The following is a 19595-nucleotide window of genomic DNA, read 5'->3' as shown; positions in this document are numbered from 1 at the left end:
AGGAATACAAGGTGTTTTGAATTGTTCAGCTGCTATGTTTTCTGCATTCAGCAAAGAAAAATATTTCACAATAGAATAATGTTCACATCAGTATACAGAAGAAGGTATATAAACTTTATTTTGTTAGTATTCTGCTGTCTGCAGAAAAGTTCATCCTGAGGGAAAATCTGGCAAAGCTGTTGCTCAGCAGAACAAGGAAGAGAATAGTGGTGAGCTTGTTTAAATCAATATGTGGAAGATCATTACTTCTTGTCAGCAACTCCTAGAAAAAAAAAGAAAAAAAAAAGAGGAAAAGGAAAAAGTAAGTTCCTGGATATTGAGCTATTTTGCTTGCAGAACTAATGCTTGTTTGAAATAAGTACTGCCAGAGTTGTTTTAAGAAGTTCTTTATGTAGTGTTGTCACCCTAACTGCATTTTTCTTGGATAGGAAAAAATCTAGAGAAACATGAAAAATCATGCATAAAAAGTTAGTTACCTTAGGATCAATAAATTGTCATTTAATTTTTGGTAAACAGTCTTTCAATAGCATGTTTATTTGCATATGTCAGAACCTGAATAATGAGGAATAAACCATTGGATTTCACAAAAATATTCTTTGTTCTGAGTTATGATTACAATGAGAAAACAAAGGATATGAATGCATTTGTGAACATATACATTAATTGATATAGCAACACAGTCAATGGAAGGCTGATAGCCCAGATTTAAGGTTTTTGTGGTCATTAAGCTATAACTTTTAAGAGGCCCCCTCTTCTGAGTAAATTTTAGGTTTAATACTGTTTCATGCTTGTCAAAAAGTGCATATAAAAGGTACACACGTGTATGTTTTTATTAATTGTTAAAAAAATTTACAGATATTTTTGACATTGGTAATAATATCAATAAATTATTAATATAATAAATCATGACATTATTTTCATTCATTTTTGTTAAAAAAAAATAAAATGAAATGCAATTTTTTGCTTGTAACAGATAAATTAAATATTTTTTTTATTTGATGATTAAAAATATTTTAATAACAAAAATTTATTGATTCAAATGATTGAAAATGTTCATTTCCGTGATTTAAATCTGGCAAAAATCTGAAACAATATCTTCAAATGATAAGCTTTTAAGCTTTTCACTTTCTATATACATGTATAAGATGCACAAGGAAGAGTTTGTTTTAAAGCATGGTTGTGCAACATTTATTTTTTACCTTCTTAAGCCTGCTAAATGATTTTTCTCCAGAGTAATCAGTTCTCCTCAAGGTAAGAAAAATTCTAAATATAGTTTCAACATTTGGAAAAACTGACTGTATTTTGTTTTAATTATTATATTGTATAAATTTTGATAATAAATCTCATTTGTTTGAGAATAATTTTTCTTTATGTACAGATGAAAATGTTTTATATCTTCGAATAAGTTATCGCCTATGTTTTTGGGGTAATTATTTACTAAAAGTATTACATTTTCTTTGAGCTCTTTGTCTGTCTGGTCAAAATTTAATAAAAATGAAAATTTTTGAGAAATATTCTAATAAATTTCAGCTCTTCTTTGTAAATTACTTTCTAAAGAATGCATGATAGGAATGAAAGATTTTATCCAATATCAGATGCATTTCCCGCATTAATCTGTACTTTTCTAGATCAGCTTTTCTTTGCACTCCTATAATCTATGTTATCTGGTAATTTTTTTTTTTGCATTTTGGTCAAATTCATTGAAACTATTTCTGGTTTCTTTTATGAAATCTGATAAATATGTATACAGTGTTGAACATGTACTTAATGTTTGAGGGTCTTGTAATATTTTACTAGTTTTGCGAAACTGTTCCAATATATAATTCCACAATACAAGCATAAACATAAATTCAAGTTCTTCCATTTTTTCGTGGATAATGGGGGCTTCTCTACTGGTTTTGCCATTTTCATATTCATCATCCTGAAATTTAATTAAAGCATTGATAATTGAATCATATGCACTTTTAACTTTAATATGTGCTTCCCATCTATTGTCAGAAATACATTTTGGAACTTCAGATTTGGATCCGAAAACTGATTTTAAAACAGACCATCCTTTTGTTGAGACAGAGAAAAATGTATAGGTTTGTTGCAAAATTGCAAAAATATTTACTGCATCTACGCAGCAATCAACTGCAGCACGGCTGACCAAATTTAACAAAATGTCCGGAGTAGAGAATATATATGGATATTTATTTTTTTCTAAAATTTTTGCTGCATACCCTCATATTTCCCGGACATGTTGGGTGCGTTATTGTAGGACTGTTCTCTACGCTTGCTGAAAGCAATGTTAACTTCACCTATAACATAATCAAGTATCAAATTGACTACATTTTCTCCAGAATGGTTTTCTATAGGAATGAATGTTAAAAATCGTTCAATGGGATGACCATCGTGAGGACATACATATCTTACAATAACAGTTAATTGATTAAGATGTGATAGATCAGGCATAGAATCTACAAACTGAAATAACCAGCTTTTTTTAAATCTTCAAATTTAGAATTTCTTTCATTTTAGCCATTAAATAAATAATTTCGTCGCATTTTGTTTTAGATAAATATGATGGCTTTCTAGATGCAGAATTTCCATAACCACCAAGATGATCAGCGAGAAAAGGATTAAATTCAGCAATTTGTTCTAATAATCCAAGAAAATTTCCATTTCGAGGTGAATTAAATTTTTTGTTATTGCCTAGAACAGGCAATCTTTATTCTGCCCAAATAGCTACAACTGCAACAATACGTTGAAGCACCTGCCTCCAATATATATATATATATATATATTTTATTTGTTTATCTAATTTTGAATCTAAAGTGGATCCGCATTTTCTTGATATGTGAACAAAGCTGCTCTATAAGTTGAATTCTCGCATTGGTGAAACCCCATTTTAATTAAAATGGGGTTTCACCAATCCTTAAAGCCATCATTGGCTAAAGCGCAACTTAAATTTGAAAAAAGCTTGCATACAAAACAGCAGACACATTAAGTGGATGGAGAATATACTAGCCACTGTCGAGTGTACTTTTCACTATTAATTTTTGTGGAGTGAAAGAATCCCTGGGAGCAACACCTTACTTGATTTTTAAACACAGGTCAACCATCACTAATCCAGCCACTGGTAATACAGTTTCACCGCTAATTCGGACATAATTTCCGTGAATGTAATTTCAAATTTCCTGGGTCGGTGCACCGACCTGCCGCTACTGTTTTGGTGGTGTTGGTTGCAGCATCAGTTGTTGGCGCGAACTCGTAAACACTGGCAAGCCATTCACACTTGTTTTTCTGCATTTATTATTATAACCTGCTCACATTTAGCCCCAGCCATGGTTCCAATGCATAAAGGAAGTGCCTCTCGTGGTGTAAAGCGCAAACACCGTACATTGTCCATAACAGATAAAGTTGAATTTCTGAATAAACTCGACAGACAGCGGTGTGTCTGTAAGAAGTTTAACTCTGCTTAATTGTAAATGCCAGCAATTTCTCTCAGTTCCTCTTATCTTAGTAATTTTCTTTTAGCCATTCCTTTTTAGTTTTTTTTTTTTTTACAACACACCTATACAAACTTGCGGAAAAACACAACACAATGGATAATATAGCGCGCTAACGAACTTGTTTTCACAAAATCTCTAATAATACTGACAAACTTATTGCGATGTTTGAGAGTTTATTTTATCGTAATTAGTTTTATTGCAGCGCTCACCATGCGTGCAATAAACCAATCACAAATGACCTTCATATGTATGCCGTAATAGTGTCACACGTATGTGGCCGACACGGCTTCTCAAGAAATAAAGTAACTATGTGGCCACATATATGCGACATAAAAAAAGACTTTTTTTTTAATATCGTAAGTGAAAAAACAACACTGACATTACAATATTTATTTTAGAATTACTAATCGAATTATTTCCTAAATATTTTTGGCCCCTGGGGAATTTGTTTCTTAAACTAGCTTGGCAGTCAACATGTTAAAGGTAGAAGGAGGTGTTGGGTAAAATGTATGAGACAAAATAACCACTGGTGATCCAGCAAACTCACTAATCTGGCACCCCACAGGTCCCAACGCTGCCGGATTAGTGATGGTCGACCTGTATCTGTTTTGATTTTTCAAATGAATCCTTCCAGTGTTGACAGTCAGCAGGTCCTTTTTGAACCCAAAATGAGCATATCATCCTTAGTTGAAGTACTCCATAGACCCACATCATTGTTTTTTGTATAGATGTTTTGTTGATTCTTTTCTGTATCGTAGTCTGAAATTTCAGGATCAGAGTAGTTGCCTTAAAAATATCTACAGGAATAGTTTCGGTTTTATAGTGTGCAATATCAGGATTTGATGTAATCGCACTAGAAACATCCATAGGAACAGTTAGTATTGATACATCAGGTCGATCCTCAATAGATGAACCTTCGTTTATTTGTGTTACTTTAAAATAAGTGTCAACTTTGGGTAAACTAGATAAAAGAGCCTGTAATAACTTCTTAGTTTTTCTCTTTTGATACCCGCTTGCAAAACTCCTCTTCATTTTTAATCCTAAGCATAATTTATTTCAGCTAAGTAAAAATATGTAAAAACGAAAATTTTTAAATTTGACTAAATAATAATTATTCACTCCTACTTTTATTACAATATTGAAAATGACATTATGCATGTTAATTATTTATTTAGATTATTAAATTGATTATTTTATTATTGTTGACAGAGTATTTTTATCTGTAAATTATGTTACATAAAATATGTTTCTAACTCACCTCACAATTAAATAAAGATATTACAGGTAACCCTCATATAGCACGGTTCCTATAAAATGTCGTGTTGTGTGAAACCGTGTTATACGGGACTAAGAAAAAGTACAAAAAAGGGGAGGTTACATTTCAAAAGCTAACAAAAAATACATATTTCGTTAAAAAAACTAAAAATACACCATTCTATATTTTGTGTATCTTCTATTCTTTTTAAAAAAAATCAGTAATCTGGTTTTGTTTGCTTTTGCTTGATAAATCTTTGTGAATTTCATCGTATGGAACTAAGCATTTTTGAAGCACCCTTTTCAACTTTGGGCTCCTTTCATTCAAAAAATAAGATTCTAATTGCTCGGCTAACTTTATGCCTTCCCGCATGCTTTTTGGTGTAAAATTTGGAAGTTTAGAATTTTCATCTGCGCTATGAGACTCTGAATTGATTTGGTTTATCTCCAATGCCATTTCCACCAAATCTGCTTCACCAGCAGTCTCTTTTTCTACCAGTAATTCTTGAACGTCTTAAGTAATCAGATCTTTGTTTATTCTTTTAGGAGCATAGGCAACTAAGGCCATGTTACTCTGTGTATATTGTCTATAAATTGCATGTGTCCTGAGGTCTATTTTCTGTTTTGCTGGATAAAAAACCCGAGATTCCAGGAGGAAAAACCATGGTACCTTCACCTGAGTCCGACTAACCAAGCCTCCTGTCATCAACAGGATTCGAAATCGGGTCTTTTCCACCCGGTGTTGGGAGAAGGGCGATTCTATCAACTGTGCTACCCACGAGGGCTTCAGTAGTCATATCAAAACCTTCCCCTCCTACCAATGCAGCAAGTTCTACTATCGCACCGATTCTGTTTTCTGCCGATTTGACCATATTTCCTGAATGAACTGACTCTGGCCATACATTTTTCCACACACATTTAACGTTGACGGTTTTACTTCTTTCAGCGATAAAGCTATGATTCTGATAAAGTCCACAATTGAGAAATGTTTCCATGCCTCCACTACATGAATAGATTCGGAATCAATTTTTTCCAAAATCCATTGTAATGATTTTCTGATGTAATAAATTTTAAAGGTGGATATAATGCCTTGATCTAATGGCTGAATGAAAGAAGTTGTATTAACCTAGTACATCTGTGGTGGTAGGAACATAACTTCAATGTTTGGATGACTTAAATCTTTTGGATGGTCTGGTGTGCTATCTAATAGTAATAAAACTTTGAAATCTAGATTTTTCCACAAGTTCAATAGCACAGAATGTAACATGGAGATTTCCCAACAAAATAAAATACAGCGATTTCTCAATATATTTTTTGACTAGCAAGTCAACAGCAGCAGCGATTCAAAAAGAGTGGAAATGTTGAAAAATCACATCCAACATAACAGCAGGGTTTCCCCCATGCAAAAGCTCAAAAATACCCTGTTATGCAAGTTTTACCGAATTTCTCTAACCATGTTAGAGTGAAACCGTGTTATATAAGTACTGTGTTGTGCAAGGATTGCCAGAATTTATCAATCATTTTAGAGCGAAACTGTGTTGTAAAAGTACCGTGTTATAAAGGTGTTGCCTGTATTTCATTAAATAATATTGTTGTAATAATATGTGTATTATTTTTAAACTATTTTTAAAATCTTGCTCACTTTAACAAGTTAACATATACATATTAACATACAACGCTGAAAGCAAACTGTCTGACAAAAGATTAGCTACCCAGTTTTGCCTCACTGTCCCCTATAAGTAAGAAAACTATCTCCGATTTGATGCTTACTGTTGTCATATTTGTAATTTATTGATTCCAAAAATAGGCGCACATTGTAAAAACAACCATAAGTATATTTCAATAAATTGTTTATTTTATGACAAGTAAAAGCAGAAAAGCAAAAAGTTTATTTATCAACAATAATTTTCAATTTTTATTATTTTTTCTATACTGACGCGGAGGCCCCTTGTAATGTGAGGCCTTAAGCTATAGCTTGTCTAGCTTATGCATAAATCTGGCCCTGGGTATAGCATATTTGGATGTTGATGATTGTCAGGTAACCTCAGAGATGTCATGTTGGTGCAAATTCCAGAATTGACAAAAAAGTGATGTCACAGATTTCATCATTATGGTATGTTCATGCATACTAACATTTAATGGCACAGTAATGACACTGTGCTGTTAAATATTAGTATGCAGGAACTTCAAGATCTCTGAATAAACTAGATTTGAGTTGTTGACAATCTATGGAGGAAAAATTAGCTACATCACAACAAAAATTAGGTAAGTTTGGGGGAGACAAGGAAAATTTAGAGTGTAAACTAAATAACTAAATATTGGAACAAGTTAGTAATTTTATATATCTCAAAACAGCTTTTAATGAAGTTGGAAGATTAGATATGAAAATTAACTGAATAAGTAAAGCAATAAGTAAAGCAAAGATATATCTCAAAACAGCTTTTAATGAAGTTGGAAGATTAGATATGAAAATTAACTGAATAAGTAAAGCAAGAAGTGTAGAAAGCCAGTTATAGTCATCTGGAACAACACAGAAATCAGTTAACAGACAAGAGCTTTTATAACAGCTCATTTTAATTCTCATTTTGTTTATAGCATATTTAATCCTAGGGATTTGCAAGCTGAGTACAAAATAAGGAATTGATAAAAAAAAAAAAAAAAAAATTGAATCCTCAAAAATAAGAATTTCAAGAAAAATAAATGGAACTAACTGATGGAAGCAGTGGCAAGACCACTGCTTCTACCTATTAGTTGCATGGGAATTATAGTGAGGCAATAAGAAAAAATTAATTATATCCCATCAAAGGTAAATGAAGCAGACTTAAGATGGAAGGTGTGCATGTAGAAAGGGCAGGAGGAAGGTTAATTAAAAAGGTATTTGAAGCAAAAATGAATAGGCCTATACGCAGACCAAGAGGAAGAAATATGTCATCAGGCAAGGATTGGAGGAATGGGAACTGACTTTAGCTAGCCCTAAAAATCTAACACGAAAATTATGAAAGACTGACAGTGTTTCACAGTAACCTATACGCATACGGTATCACAAATTCAGATTGATGATGATGGTACATGTTAAGGTAAAAATTAAATAAATTAAAAAAGCTTTAAGTGGCAGCATTTTTTCAGATAGTACAAAAAACAATACACAGTCACTACTATGTCAAATTCTGTAGGCTATACAGGCAGCAAAAATTCATTCATTTATTTTTAGGAGGTTTAATCAGTGGATATTTTGTTTTTTTAAGGATGTAAAGGGAAACTGAAATGATTTTATGCTAAGGAACTTTTCATTGTTTGTTAGAAGTAAACTGTAGCAAGTAAGTACTTTGTTTTGTGCAACACTTGTTTAGCAAATTCTATAAATATATTCAGAATCAGTAAATAATCTTCTTACCTCATTTATGTTTTCTAAGGAAGATATAAGTTGTTGCTCATTATTACGACTTTCAGCTAAATCATCATTAGTAATTTTTAGCTTTTCACTTAAAGATGCCTGGCTGCTTATACTCTCTCGTAACTGTTTTTCTACATCACGTAACTTAGAAACCACATCCTAGAAAAAAATAAATAATAAATAAAATATATTCCATGCAATTTTGTTTATAATAGTTCAGTGAGTTAACATACAGTGACAAAAACAAATTTTCTACATATATATCAACTGAAATTAATTTTCTTAATTAGTTTCACTTTGAATTCACTCTAGGATATTTGTCTTGCTGGACCTTTTGTGTTATTTGCGTTGAAATATCTGAATTTATAATAAAATCTGGCTAAATTATGTTTGAATTTTATGATTCCTAAATATAAACTTTACTTTAAAAAACATTACTTTTTTATGTAAATAAGAAAGCTGCTTGCCATTGTTGGTTTATTAAAAAAACTCAGTGAATTTTTTCTTTTACATTCAAAGATAAATCGGTATCCATTCCACTTTATGCCATGATCTGGTCCTCTGCACCCATCTACTATGAAAAACAAGTTTCTCACTATTGAATACTGGATCCCACACTGGTAAAATCACATAGGGAATAAATAATTCACAATAGTCAGATCTGCTAGATAGGGTGACATCAGCATAACTTCCCTTGAGGCATAAAAGTCTAGCAAGAAATGTTGACATGATGGTAGAACTCCTGACTAGTCACACAGATGTTCCTTCTATCAATAGATTTTTTTCATATCATAGAGCAAGATATAGAGACAAAAAAATGGTCCCTCCCTAAATCTGAGATTTGAAAACCTAGATTCTTTAAGAGACTCATATCCTGGAAACATCGGAATATTTCAATGCACTACACACAGACCCAGAAAAGTTAACTGAGAATAATCTATACAAGCAACAGAGATATATCTTACAAGACATATATCTGCAAATTAAATTACAGAGGAATAGTCACCTAAATGCAACATGATTATAGATTTGGTCTGTTCTAACCCTGACTTACTTCTGCTAGAGCAACAGATGTCCTTCCTTTATTCTTAATTTAGTACATATCTGATCATGTTAAGCCACAACTAAGATAGATATGTTAATTATGAAACAAAGATGCCATGTGAGAAAAGAGAACAACTAAATTAGTTCACTCTGAAGAATGCCCATTATTACTACACTCTGTCGCCTTTCACTTAATCAGCCTTGGATGTTCATGATGCACGTGCTGTGCAGTAAGATTGTTTAACAATTATTTTGTGGGGAGGGGGGAGAGGAAAGAGTGATGTAGTCTTAACTGATTTAATTTTAACTGTACAACTGATCTGATGTCAGTATCAATACATAATTTAAATTTTATTTTTGTTGCTTCCAGATATAAGGATTTTATTAGAGTAATAATCTAAAAGTGCAGTCCATTTATCATATCTAATTTTTACAGCTAAATATTTCTTCACTTAAATTTAAACATGTGGAGATGGCTTGTATCAAAAGCATGATTAAAAACAATACCTAAACATTTACTATACTGTAATTAAGTCGATAAAATAAAGCATAAGGGATATCTCTGGCAAATTGCACAGAACACCAACTGCATAATATCACTTAAAACAAAACAAACAAAAAAAAATTATATATATAGATGTTAACCTCATGGGTACTTCTTAACTGCAACAAATCTCCTTGATACATATCTGATTTTTCTTGCATTACTTGTATTCTTTGCTTGGCTTCTTCTAACCTTGTTTCCAGTTCTTTTATTCTTTCACATTGTTGTGTTGCCTCACTCCTAAATATTTTTTCCATTTCTTTCTGATGTTCAATTTGGGAAGTATATTCGGTAACATGTTTTTTGATTACTTCCAATTCAGCACTTAAATGTTGAATCTATAAATGATAAGAAGAAAAAAAAAAAATTCACCAGGTACACACACACACAAAACATAATTATTATATGGTTTATAATACAAAATAAATAATATTAGCAGTAATAGCATGATTGTTTTAAGTTATTCAAGTTACACATTGGAATTTTAATATGTTATAAAAAAATATATATATTTTTAATGAAAACTCCAAATACGAGAGGTATTAGAACCTATAGTACTAAGTACCATGCTTGGGATGGAGGTTGAGAAGAAGACAAAAGAAGATATTTGTTGACATTAGATTTGAACTTCTGTAGACTGAAATTTTCAGGAAATACGTATGAAGGAAGGTTGTTCCAGAAAACAGCAGTTGAACGAATAAACGATGAAGATGAAAAGTTGGTTCTGTGAGTTTGAAAGTTGGACAGTAAATGGATGTTGGCTGGTGGTGGTGGCACGTGTTCTGACTGCTTTGAAAGAAAGAACGGGAATTATAGAAGCCAATTCAGAAGAACAGTGCCCATGGAAGTATCTGTAGAAACGACATGAAGCAGAAACAGTATGTCTATGAGACAGAGAGTGGAGAGGCTCTGCTAAAGTTGTTATTTTGTTTTTTGGTTTTTAGGAGCATTAGCAACTAAGGCCATATTGCTCCGGGATATGCAGTGGTCATTCCCTGACCTTTCCACATCCTCCGTATTTGGTGGTGACGGGCTCAAACACTGGTTTAATCAAGAAGTGTGTGCTATGCACTGCTGCTCCTTCCCACCTGGCTACAGAGGCGCCCTCTGTTAAAGAGTCTCCACTCTCTGAGAGAAGTTTTGGGGGCACCGCCCCAGTTGTGGGAACAATATTCCACGGTAGGGCAAATTTGCGATTTGTACAGAGTGAACGGTTGTTTGGAAGACAAGTAATGCCGAGAGTGAAAGAGAAAACCAAGTTTTTTAGATGCAGAGGAAGAAATATTTGTAATGTGCCTGTGCCAAGAGAGAGATTAGAAGTCAGGGTAATCCCCAAAAGAGATATATTATTTTGCCTAGAAATCGGAGTGTCACCAAAGGTAAGCATAGGAGTAGAAGAATCCTTTTTGCAAGATATAAGACAAGACTGAGTTTTAGAAGGATTGAAATCAACTAAGTTGTCTTTGCCCCACTGGACAATTAACTATCATTAATATACAAGAGGAAAAGAGTGAGGGAAAGAACTGAACCTTGGGGGACACTAGCATTAGTGGAGAAGTTAGAAGACAGAGTGCCATCTGCCACCACCCTCAGTGAGCGATCAGAGAGAAAACTGGATAAATAATTACAAACGAAAAATGAAAAACAGCTGGCAAACCATGAGATGGAAGCTTGTTTAGAAGACCTTTATGCCAAACATGATCAAAAGCCTTTGAGATGTCAAGAGCAACTGCTTCTGTTTCACCAAACTTTTCCCTTGAATTTGTCCATAAATGGGTAACATAAGCCAAAATATCAACAGTGGATCGACACTGATGGAATTCATACTGGCGATCGTTGATCAGACAGAAGGTTTCTAGGTAGTTTAAGAGTTGGCAGTTAATTGATTTCTCCATTACTATAGAAAGAGTAGAAGTAATTGCAATGGGATGATAATTAGATGGGAGGGACTTGTTACCCTTTTTAGGAACTGGCTGGATATGAGCAAATTTCCAAGCAGAAGAAAAAACACCTTTGGAATAAGAAAGTGAAAAAAGGTGGCAAAGAACAGGAGTAAGTTCAGGAGCACAGGTTTTGAGAACAAGTGGAGAAATACAATTGGGACTGGAGCTTTCTTAACATCAAGATTTGTCAAAATCCTTCTGACATCCTTTTGATGGAAGACCACAGGAGGCATTGAATGGAGCATGTTGGTAATGCTGGGAGGTGTTTTACCAAGATCATTAATACATGAATTGGAAGAGAAATCGGACACTAGCAAGTCAGGTTTATCCTTAGCTGAAGTGACAACAGAACCACCTGGTTTTGACAGAGGTGGGAGCAGAGATGGGCAAAAGTTGCGGCCAATAAGCTTTGGCAAGAGACCAGAATGCTCGGCTACCATTAGGGCAAGAAGCAAGTTTTCTACTCTTAGCCTGTTCAAGATCTAGTTTGGACTGATTAATGACTGCTTTACAATTGTTGCGAGCTTTGGTGTAGGCAGAAAATGAAACTGAAGAATTGGAAACAAGCCAATTATGATATGCAACATTCTTCTCTTGAACAGCCTTCGCACATTTATTGGAAAACCAAAGTTTAGATAAAGGACGAGATTTTAGAGTGGAGTGTGGAATAAAGGATTTCACTGCTACAAGAATAATTTCACCGACACGATCTGAGCAAACATTTTCATCAGAAGTTTTGAAACAGTAGTCCAAATAAGGAAAAGAAGAAAAGAAATCTCACAGGTCATCCCATTTTGCATTCTTGTAATGCCAAACAATACGAGGTTGGGAATAGCCATGAATTAAAGGCTCCATTGTAAAAGAGACAATCACCAAGTTGTGATCTGAGGTACCTAAAGGACCACTCACTTCAACCATGTACTTAGAAGGGTTGTTTGTGAGAAAAAGATCAAGCGTGTTGGCTGTATGGTTAGGATTGTCCAATATTCTTGTAGGTAAATGAACAATCTGTGCAAGGTCATTAGAAATTGCAAAAGCCTCAGCATCTCGACCAGCTGGGTCAGTGTGACTAGAAAACGGAAGCCAGCTGGAGTTGTGAACATTAAAATCACCAAAGAAAATTTCCTCACTGTTAGGAAAGTTGGACTGGAGAAAGTCGAGTTGCAAAGAGAGGAAGTCAAAGAACTCCAAGTGATTAGTGGAGTTGGGAGAACGGTAGAGACAACAGATGAATTTGGCACAGTGAGGTAGAGAGATTTTAAGCCAGAGAAGATCGAAGAGAGGAGATTCCAAATTACCAAGTCTCTGACAGGGAGTATGCTGCCAACTTTTAACTGGCTGCCACAACAATAGCATTAACTTTCCTATTGGTCTAGGGCTATCAATGATTTCACATTTTATGCAGATTATGATTAATATATTTAGGAAGTTAGAATAATATAGCATAAAAATGACCATACAGTATTAAAACTAGTGGTTGTAGTTAAATGATTACTGTTATTCTCTTAGAACAATGTTGAGCATCTTACAGCACCATGGATTATGTGTGGCCATCCATCCAAACTAACTGGTGCTGTCTGAAAGTGTTTTTTTTTAATAATACATACACAGCAAAACCAATAATAGTATATGTTTAACAGACTTCTTCCAGAATAGGGAATTGCCTGTTAAAGTATATGCAGAATTTCACACCTTTAAAACTTTCATTAGTTGAAGAAGTTACGTTAGTTAAGCTGATGACTTTGAAGAGACTGTTTGATATCACAGTCTGAAGAGGAAGTGTGGTTATATTCTTGGATGTTTTTTGAGAGCACATGAAAGCTTACTTTAAATGAGTATTTCAGAAGCCAAACTACCAATCCTCCTCCATCTTCCCCAAGTTTCTCGAAAAATAAAATAGAACTAGCATTGACTAACCGGCATATTCACTAACTGACACCTTCATTACTTGAAGATTGTTGAAGAAGTTATGTTGGATGAAATGGCATTTCTGTTAAAGAGCACAGAATTCAAAATGGTATAATGACGGACCTGGCAGGAGACATCATATGTGTCCAGCATTAGTTTTATCATAAGTTTGACATTCCCTATTGTTCTTCTAGATGGGATTTTGGGCTAAAATAATGCAGATTTCATTTGATTTGATTTTATTTGGGTTTTATTGGCGCATTAGCAACTAAGGCTATAATGCACCAAATCCAGGTCATATATAAAAAGTTAAAACATTCAGTGACCTAATTAGTTAGGCCACCACGTCGAGATATAACATAGATATAAAAGGTATAAAAGGAAAAAATATATCAACAAAGAAATAACAATACAATTTAAATTTTAAATATGAGTAAAAAGGTTTACTGATTTTAAATAACTAAAAACAGCAGACACATTGTCATTGTCGGATAACAACTGACTGAGTGTATAAGGCTCAGCCAGATGACTAAAAGTGGTAAAATAAAAATCACGTTCGTGTCTAAAACGTGGACAATCGGTTAAAATGTGACGTATACTTAAATAGGTGTCACAGTTCTCACACATAGGAGAGTCATCTGCCCTCAGCAGAAATGCATGTTTAAGATGACTGTGTCCTATGCGGAGGCGAGCTAAAACAACTTCCTCTCTGCGATTCCAGTGCAGACTAGACTGCCAATGTCGGATTACAGGCTTTATCTGATAGAGCTTATTTGTGACTTGCTCATGCCAAGAACGTTGCCATTGGGACAGTAATTTGTTGTGTATTAACTGCCTGTAGTCTGTATAGGGGACTAACAGGCAATAAGTGTTGTGGAGTTCTGGTGACCTGGCCGCAGCATCTGCCAGTTCATTTCCCACGATCCCAATGTGGCTTGGAATCCAGCAGAAACGAATGTCGAAAGAACACTCAGACAGAGAGTGTAGCGTCTGCTGAATCCGGGTCACAAATGGATGAGGATTATACCTCATACCCGATAAAGCCTGCAGTGTACTTAGAGAGTCAGTGTACACCATATACCTTTGATACCTATGGGTTTTAATGTGGTCCAAGGCTAACTCTATAGCATACAACTCAGCTGTATATATGCTGCATTCTTGGGGAATCTTTCCAGATATAGAACGACCTGGAAAGATAGCAGCAGATCCAACAGACAACTCAGACTTTGACCCATCAGATGATGGGTCAAAAGATGCAGTTATGGACTTACCCCAATTTTTAAGGGAGAAGTTGCATGATGGTAAGCGAGCATTCCAGGGTGGAAGTGGTTGCCTTGGTGACTGGGCAACATTGTCTACCATGATGTCAAGCCCTCTGAGCAGCTCTTGGACACGGATACCAAAAGGACAATTGGCAGTCTGATGAGTGTTATATAGGTTTTCCCAGTGTGGCTTGAAAACGGATGTCCACGTAGAGTTGTCTGGCAGGTATTTTAATTTAAAGGTATATTTTAAAGACAATTGCTTTCGTCGAAATGACAGTGGTGGTTCAGTTGCTTCAACATATAAACTCTAAACAGGGGATGTTCTAAATGCTCCAGTAGCAATATGGATGGCTTGGTGTTGAACTGGGTCCAGCCATCTAAATACGCTGTTTCTAGCCAATGCATACCCTTGGGACCCATAGTCTAGTTTAGATCGGACAAGTGCATGATAGAGGCTGAGCAAAGTGGAGTGGTCTGCTCCCCATTTATTGGAGGAAATAGAGCGTAGGAGATTCAACCCTCTTGTGCACTTTGTCCGCAGTTGACGAATATAAGGTAAAAATGTCAACTTCTTGTCGAAAATGAGCCCCAAGAATTTTGTCTCGGGTACTACTGGAATGATGTCTTGTCCGAGTTTAAGTTCTGGTTCAGGGTGAAGGTTCCATTTGTGACAAAAGTGTACGCAGACAGTCTTCTGTGGCGAGAACCTAAAACCATTAGTCACTGCCCAAGAGTTGACGTGGTCTATGGCATGCTGCAATTGTCTTTCAATGACCCTCATATTGCACGACTGGAAAAAGATGCTAAAGTCATCTACAAAGAGGGCACAGTTTAGGATTGGAGGAAGTTGTTCAGTTATAGAGTTAACTTTGATAGCAAAAAGCGTAACGCTTAAAACTGATCCTTGTGGAACTCCCTCTTCTTGGCACAATGGCCAGAAGAGGGTGGATCCTACACAAACTTGGAAAGACTGGTCTGTAAGGAAGTTTTTGATAAAGAGGGTAATGTGTCCTCTAAGACCAAAGTTATATATGTCTTTTAAAATTCCATATCTCCAAGCCATGTCGTACGCTTTTTCCATATCAAAGAAAACAGACACCTGGTGCTCACATTTCAGGAAAGCATCATGTATAATGTTTCCAAGCAGATTAAATAGTCAAGTGTTGACCTGTTCCTTCGGAAGCCACACTATATCCTTGAAAGGAGGTCGTTAGCTTCTAAATACCACAAAAGACGAGCATTGACCATTCTTTCCAGGATCTTGCACAAGCAGCTCGTCAGAGTGATAGGACGATAATTTTTTGGTATTTTTGGATCCTTTCCTGGTTTCGGAAAGGGAAGGACGGTTGCCATATGCCACGAGTCCGGAAATGTCTCTTCAATATAGATTCTATTATAGAGACAGAGCAAACGATCCATGGATTCCGATGAAAGGTGTTTAATCATCTCACAGTGGATGTTGTCTGGCCCAACAGCACTCGCCTTAGTGAGAGTGCTGCTTTCAGCTCCCACTGTGTTAGAGGATTGTTAGAGGACAGCTTCAGGTGATGTTTTTCTGATCTTTGTTTGAGTGCGAGGAACTCTGGGGGGGGGTATGATGTTTCTGAAGACACTTTAGCGAATGTCTCCCCGAGAGTATTTGCAATTGCAGTTGGATCTGCAATTGTACATCCATTATGTTCCAGGATTGATGAAGGGTGTGAGTTGTATTTGCCCTTCATTTTCCGAACTTTGTCCCAGATGGCTTTGGGATTCGTGGCCCGTGTAAGGGAAGATGAAAATTTGATCCAAGATTCCTTTTGGCTCTGACGTCTAATGTACCGTGCTTTGGCATGTGCACGCTTGAAGGCTATTAAATTATCTATGGTGAGGTACGACGAAATATTCCCCATGCTTTGTTTTGAGCCTTCCTAGCTGCTGTGCATTCTCCATTCCACCATGGTTTTGGAAAACGTGGAAAGCGGGACGATGTCCTTGAAATTGCAACTGCTGCTGCCTGGACTATACTTTCTGTGATGTGTTTTACTGACTCATTAATTGGCTCCTGGCCAACTATAGTGGTATTGAACGTTGGCAGATGACGAAAGGCATTCCAGTCGGCGTGATCGATCTTCCAACGTGGTATCCTCGACTGGTGACATTGTCTCCCATTTGAAATGGTAGATAACACGGGTAAGTGATCACTACCATAAAGGTTTTCTTCAACCTCCCATGTACTCAGAGGCGGAGGGAAGGGGAGCAGATGGAAAGATCAATGGCAGTAAATGTACGGGTAGCCGTGTGGAAAAAGGTGTTAGATCACACATTTAGAAGGGCCAGATCATTGTTTTCAAGCAATTGCTCGATAATCCGACCTCTTCTGTTGATGTCAGAACTACCCCACAGTGGATTATGCCCATTTAAATCCCCTAATAATAGATTGTTTGTTATTTGGTTTTTCAGAAACATGAAGATCCCACTCTGATATGACACTGCGTGAGAAATTCAAGGTTTTATGGGGAGTAACGATGATGGGTAATCCCCCTAACGGTGTGGCTTTCAGTAGTTGCTGTGCATGTTTTTGCTTGCAGCCTCAACTAAAATGTCTCCAGAACGTAGCCTTTTGACAGATTTCGGAGATCCTGTCAACCCTTCTAATCCTTTCTGGATGAAAAAGGGTGACACTTTCCCGAGTGCCTGCTCTCCGGTGGACTGGAGAATGAGGAAAAGCGGTGTCACAGATGGTGGTGTATCCTCAGTTCTGGCTCTTTTTGCAGAGGTGTTTTCTGTGGTTTCGTCTCGATTAGGTAGGGGCCTTATTGGGGCCCCAGAAGAAGAAGGATTTAAATTACTCATAGGAGTAAGATAAAAATTTCTGATGCCCTAAGTACCTCACCCACCACGGAGCCCTACGAGGGGACGCCAAGTTAGCTTAGAGGCACCATACCCACGTTTCCAATAAGCCTTGGAAATGCAGTTGACCCTAGCAGTAAGAACCACCCGCCGTTTGATCCCAGTCGGGCCGGTCCGGGACCACCTGTCTTGTCGAAGCAGGGGCCAAAGTGGTGTATTAAGGCTGGGCCCCCTCAACCACCAGGATCCCCCTTTCCGAATTCCACAGGTTGCGACGCATGGCTGCACACGCCGGAGTCCAAAGATGTAACCCTGGAACCAAGGTATGGGTGTTAGATCCCAGTGATGCTAATCTGGAAGCCCAGCAGCATCACTGGGAGGTCCTCTCAACACGTACAGGTGCTCATGTCAAGGGGAAATAATGCAGAATGACTGATGATAGATGAAGTGGTTGAAAAGCAGGTTCCCGAAAGTAAGATGGTGAAAACAAAGTTTTTTTTTTTAACTGCGTTGGTTGTGCCTACATGTGTTTTCCAGTAAGGATTCCAAAGATGGGAATCTTGCAATTGTATGCCAATTTAAATTATGTTATGTACTTCAAGTCATTATACATTTACTAGTCTAAAGTACTTAAATTTATTTTTCCACATGTCCACCACCATTTTGAACACATCAAAAGCTGAACCTGAGCTTGTACTCCCCCAATAATGTCATCGATGTATCTTTTTAGTTATTACTGAGTTTACTGTACAACATCATATTAGGATAGTATATCTTCTAAGTATATTTTGGCGTAATGTTGATTTTTTCTACAAAATTAATTACTCTTGACTGATCCCTCCAACACATTATACTTGCCTAAATCAAAATCATTTTCCCCTCTCTACAGTAGGTTCTGTTTAACAAAGTTAATTTCTCTCTCTCAAATGGTAATTTTGCACCATTTTAGACAGCACAAAAAAAAAAAAAATAAATAATATATATATATATATATATATATTTGGAACAAAATTGATTAGCATATATTTTCAAACACATGAATGTTACAGATCCATAAGCATTTCACATACATGCTCAAGTCAGGATCCACAAAATCATGAATCAAATCCAATAAATAACTAGCAATCTTTATTTCCCAATTCTCCAAACATTTTAATTAACCATGGCAAAAACTGATAGATTTATCTCCTTGTTTGGTTAACTTCACGATAGTGATGAACATACTAAAAAATGTGTGCCAATGTATATGATCTTTTTATTACTTTGTTTTAATTACATATATATTCAATAAGCTTCTTTTCAGCAGCTTGAATCTTCTAATTACTTTACTTAATGTGCACAAAATCAAAACATTTCATCACCACATAATTTGATAGTATGAACCAGATACACTCCAGAAATTAAAATGAAAAAATTGAAAAACTTATATTAGAGTAACAAATAATTTAAAAAATAATTAAAAATCAATTTAACACAATTAAAAATGAATTTAATGCAATTAACAAAAAAATTGCACAACAATTTTCCTTCCTGAAGCTGACAACGCTTTTTGACCATATGTCGTGATCACAGGAATGAAAATTAACGATTATTATTATTATTATTAGTCATAGGGTTCAAGGATGCCTGAGGCTTATGCTGCACCAACAAAAAAAAATCCCATGTTACCCTGAGAGAGAGAAAGAAGTAGAAGGAAATCAGCAAGAAAGAAAAGAATGATGATATCCAGCTCAGGACCCTGGGTTTGCAAAGCCTATACTCACCAGATGTGAGCCCCTGGGGTTGAGTATCAAACTTAAATAGGGATTATTTGTCTTTGCGCATGCGCTTTAAAAGCCCACGATTCGGAGATGAGATATGGCTGACAAACATTAACAGAATCTTCGTGTAATTTAATTTCTACAGTTTTCACATACT

General features: G+C 35.7%; 1 protein-coding gene across 1 annotated transcript in view; it reads right to left on the bottom strand.

Moving 5' to 3' along the window:
* The window catches only part of LOC150076228 (uncharacterized), a 744224-nt gene that overhangs the window by 160358 nt on the left and 564271 nt on the right, over positions 1 to 19595 (bottom strand). Inside the window, exons 30-31 of the mRNA XM_090387291.1 lie at positions 9832 to 10068; positions 8143 to 8301 (exon numbers count right to left, since the gene is read on the bottom strand). Of these exons, the coding sequence (XP_090243417.1) occupies positions 8143 to 8301; positions 9832 to 10068 (396 nt within the window). The remainder of the gene's footprint in view (positions 1 to 8142; positions 8302 to 9831; positions 10069 to 19595) is intronic.

The sequence above is a fragment of the Mastigoproctus giganteus genome, chromosome 13, assembly GCF_048544385.1.
Source record: "Mastigoproctus giganteus isolate SK-2022 chromosome 13, ASM4854438v1, whole genome shotgun sequence".
Classification (NCBI taxonomy): domain Eukaryota; kingdom Metazoa; phylum Arthropoda; class Arachnida; order Uropygi; family Thelyphonidae; genus Mastigoproctus; species Mastigoproctus giganteus.
Note: the sequence above shows the minus strand (reverse complement) of the source record. Positions and strands in the feature narration are given on the sequence as shown.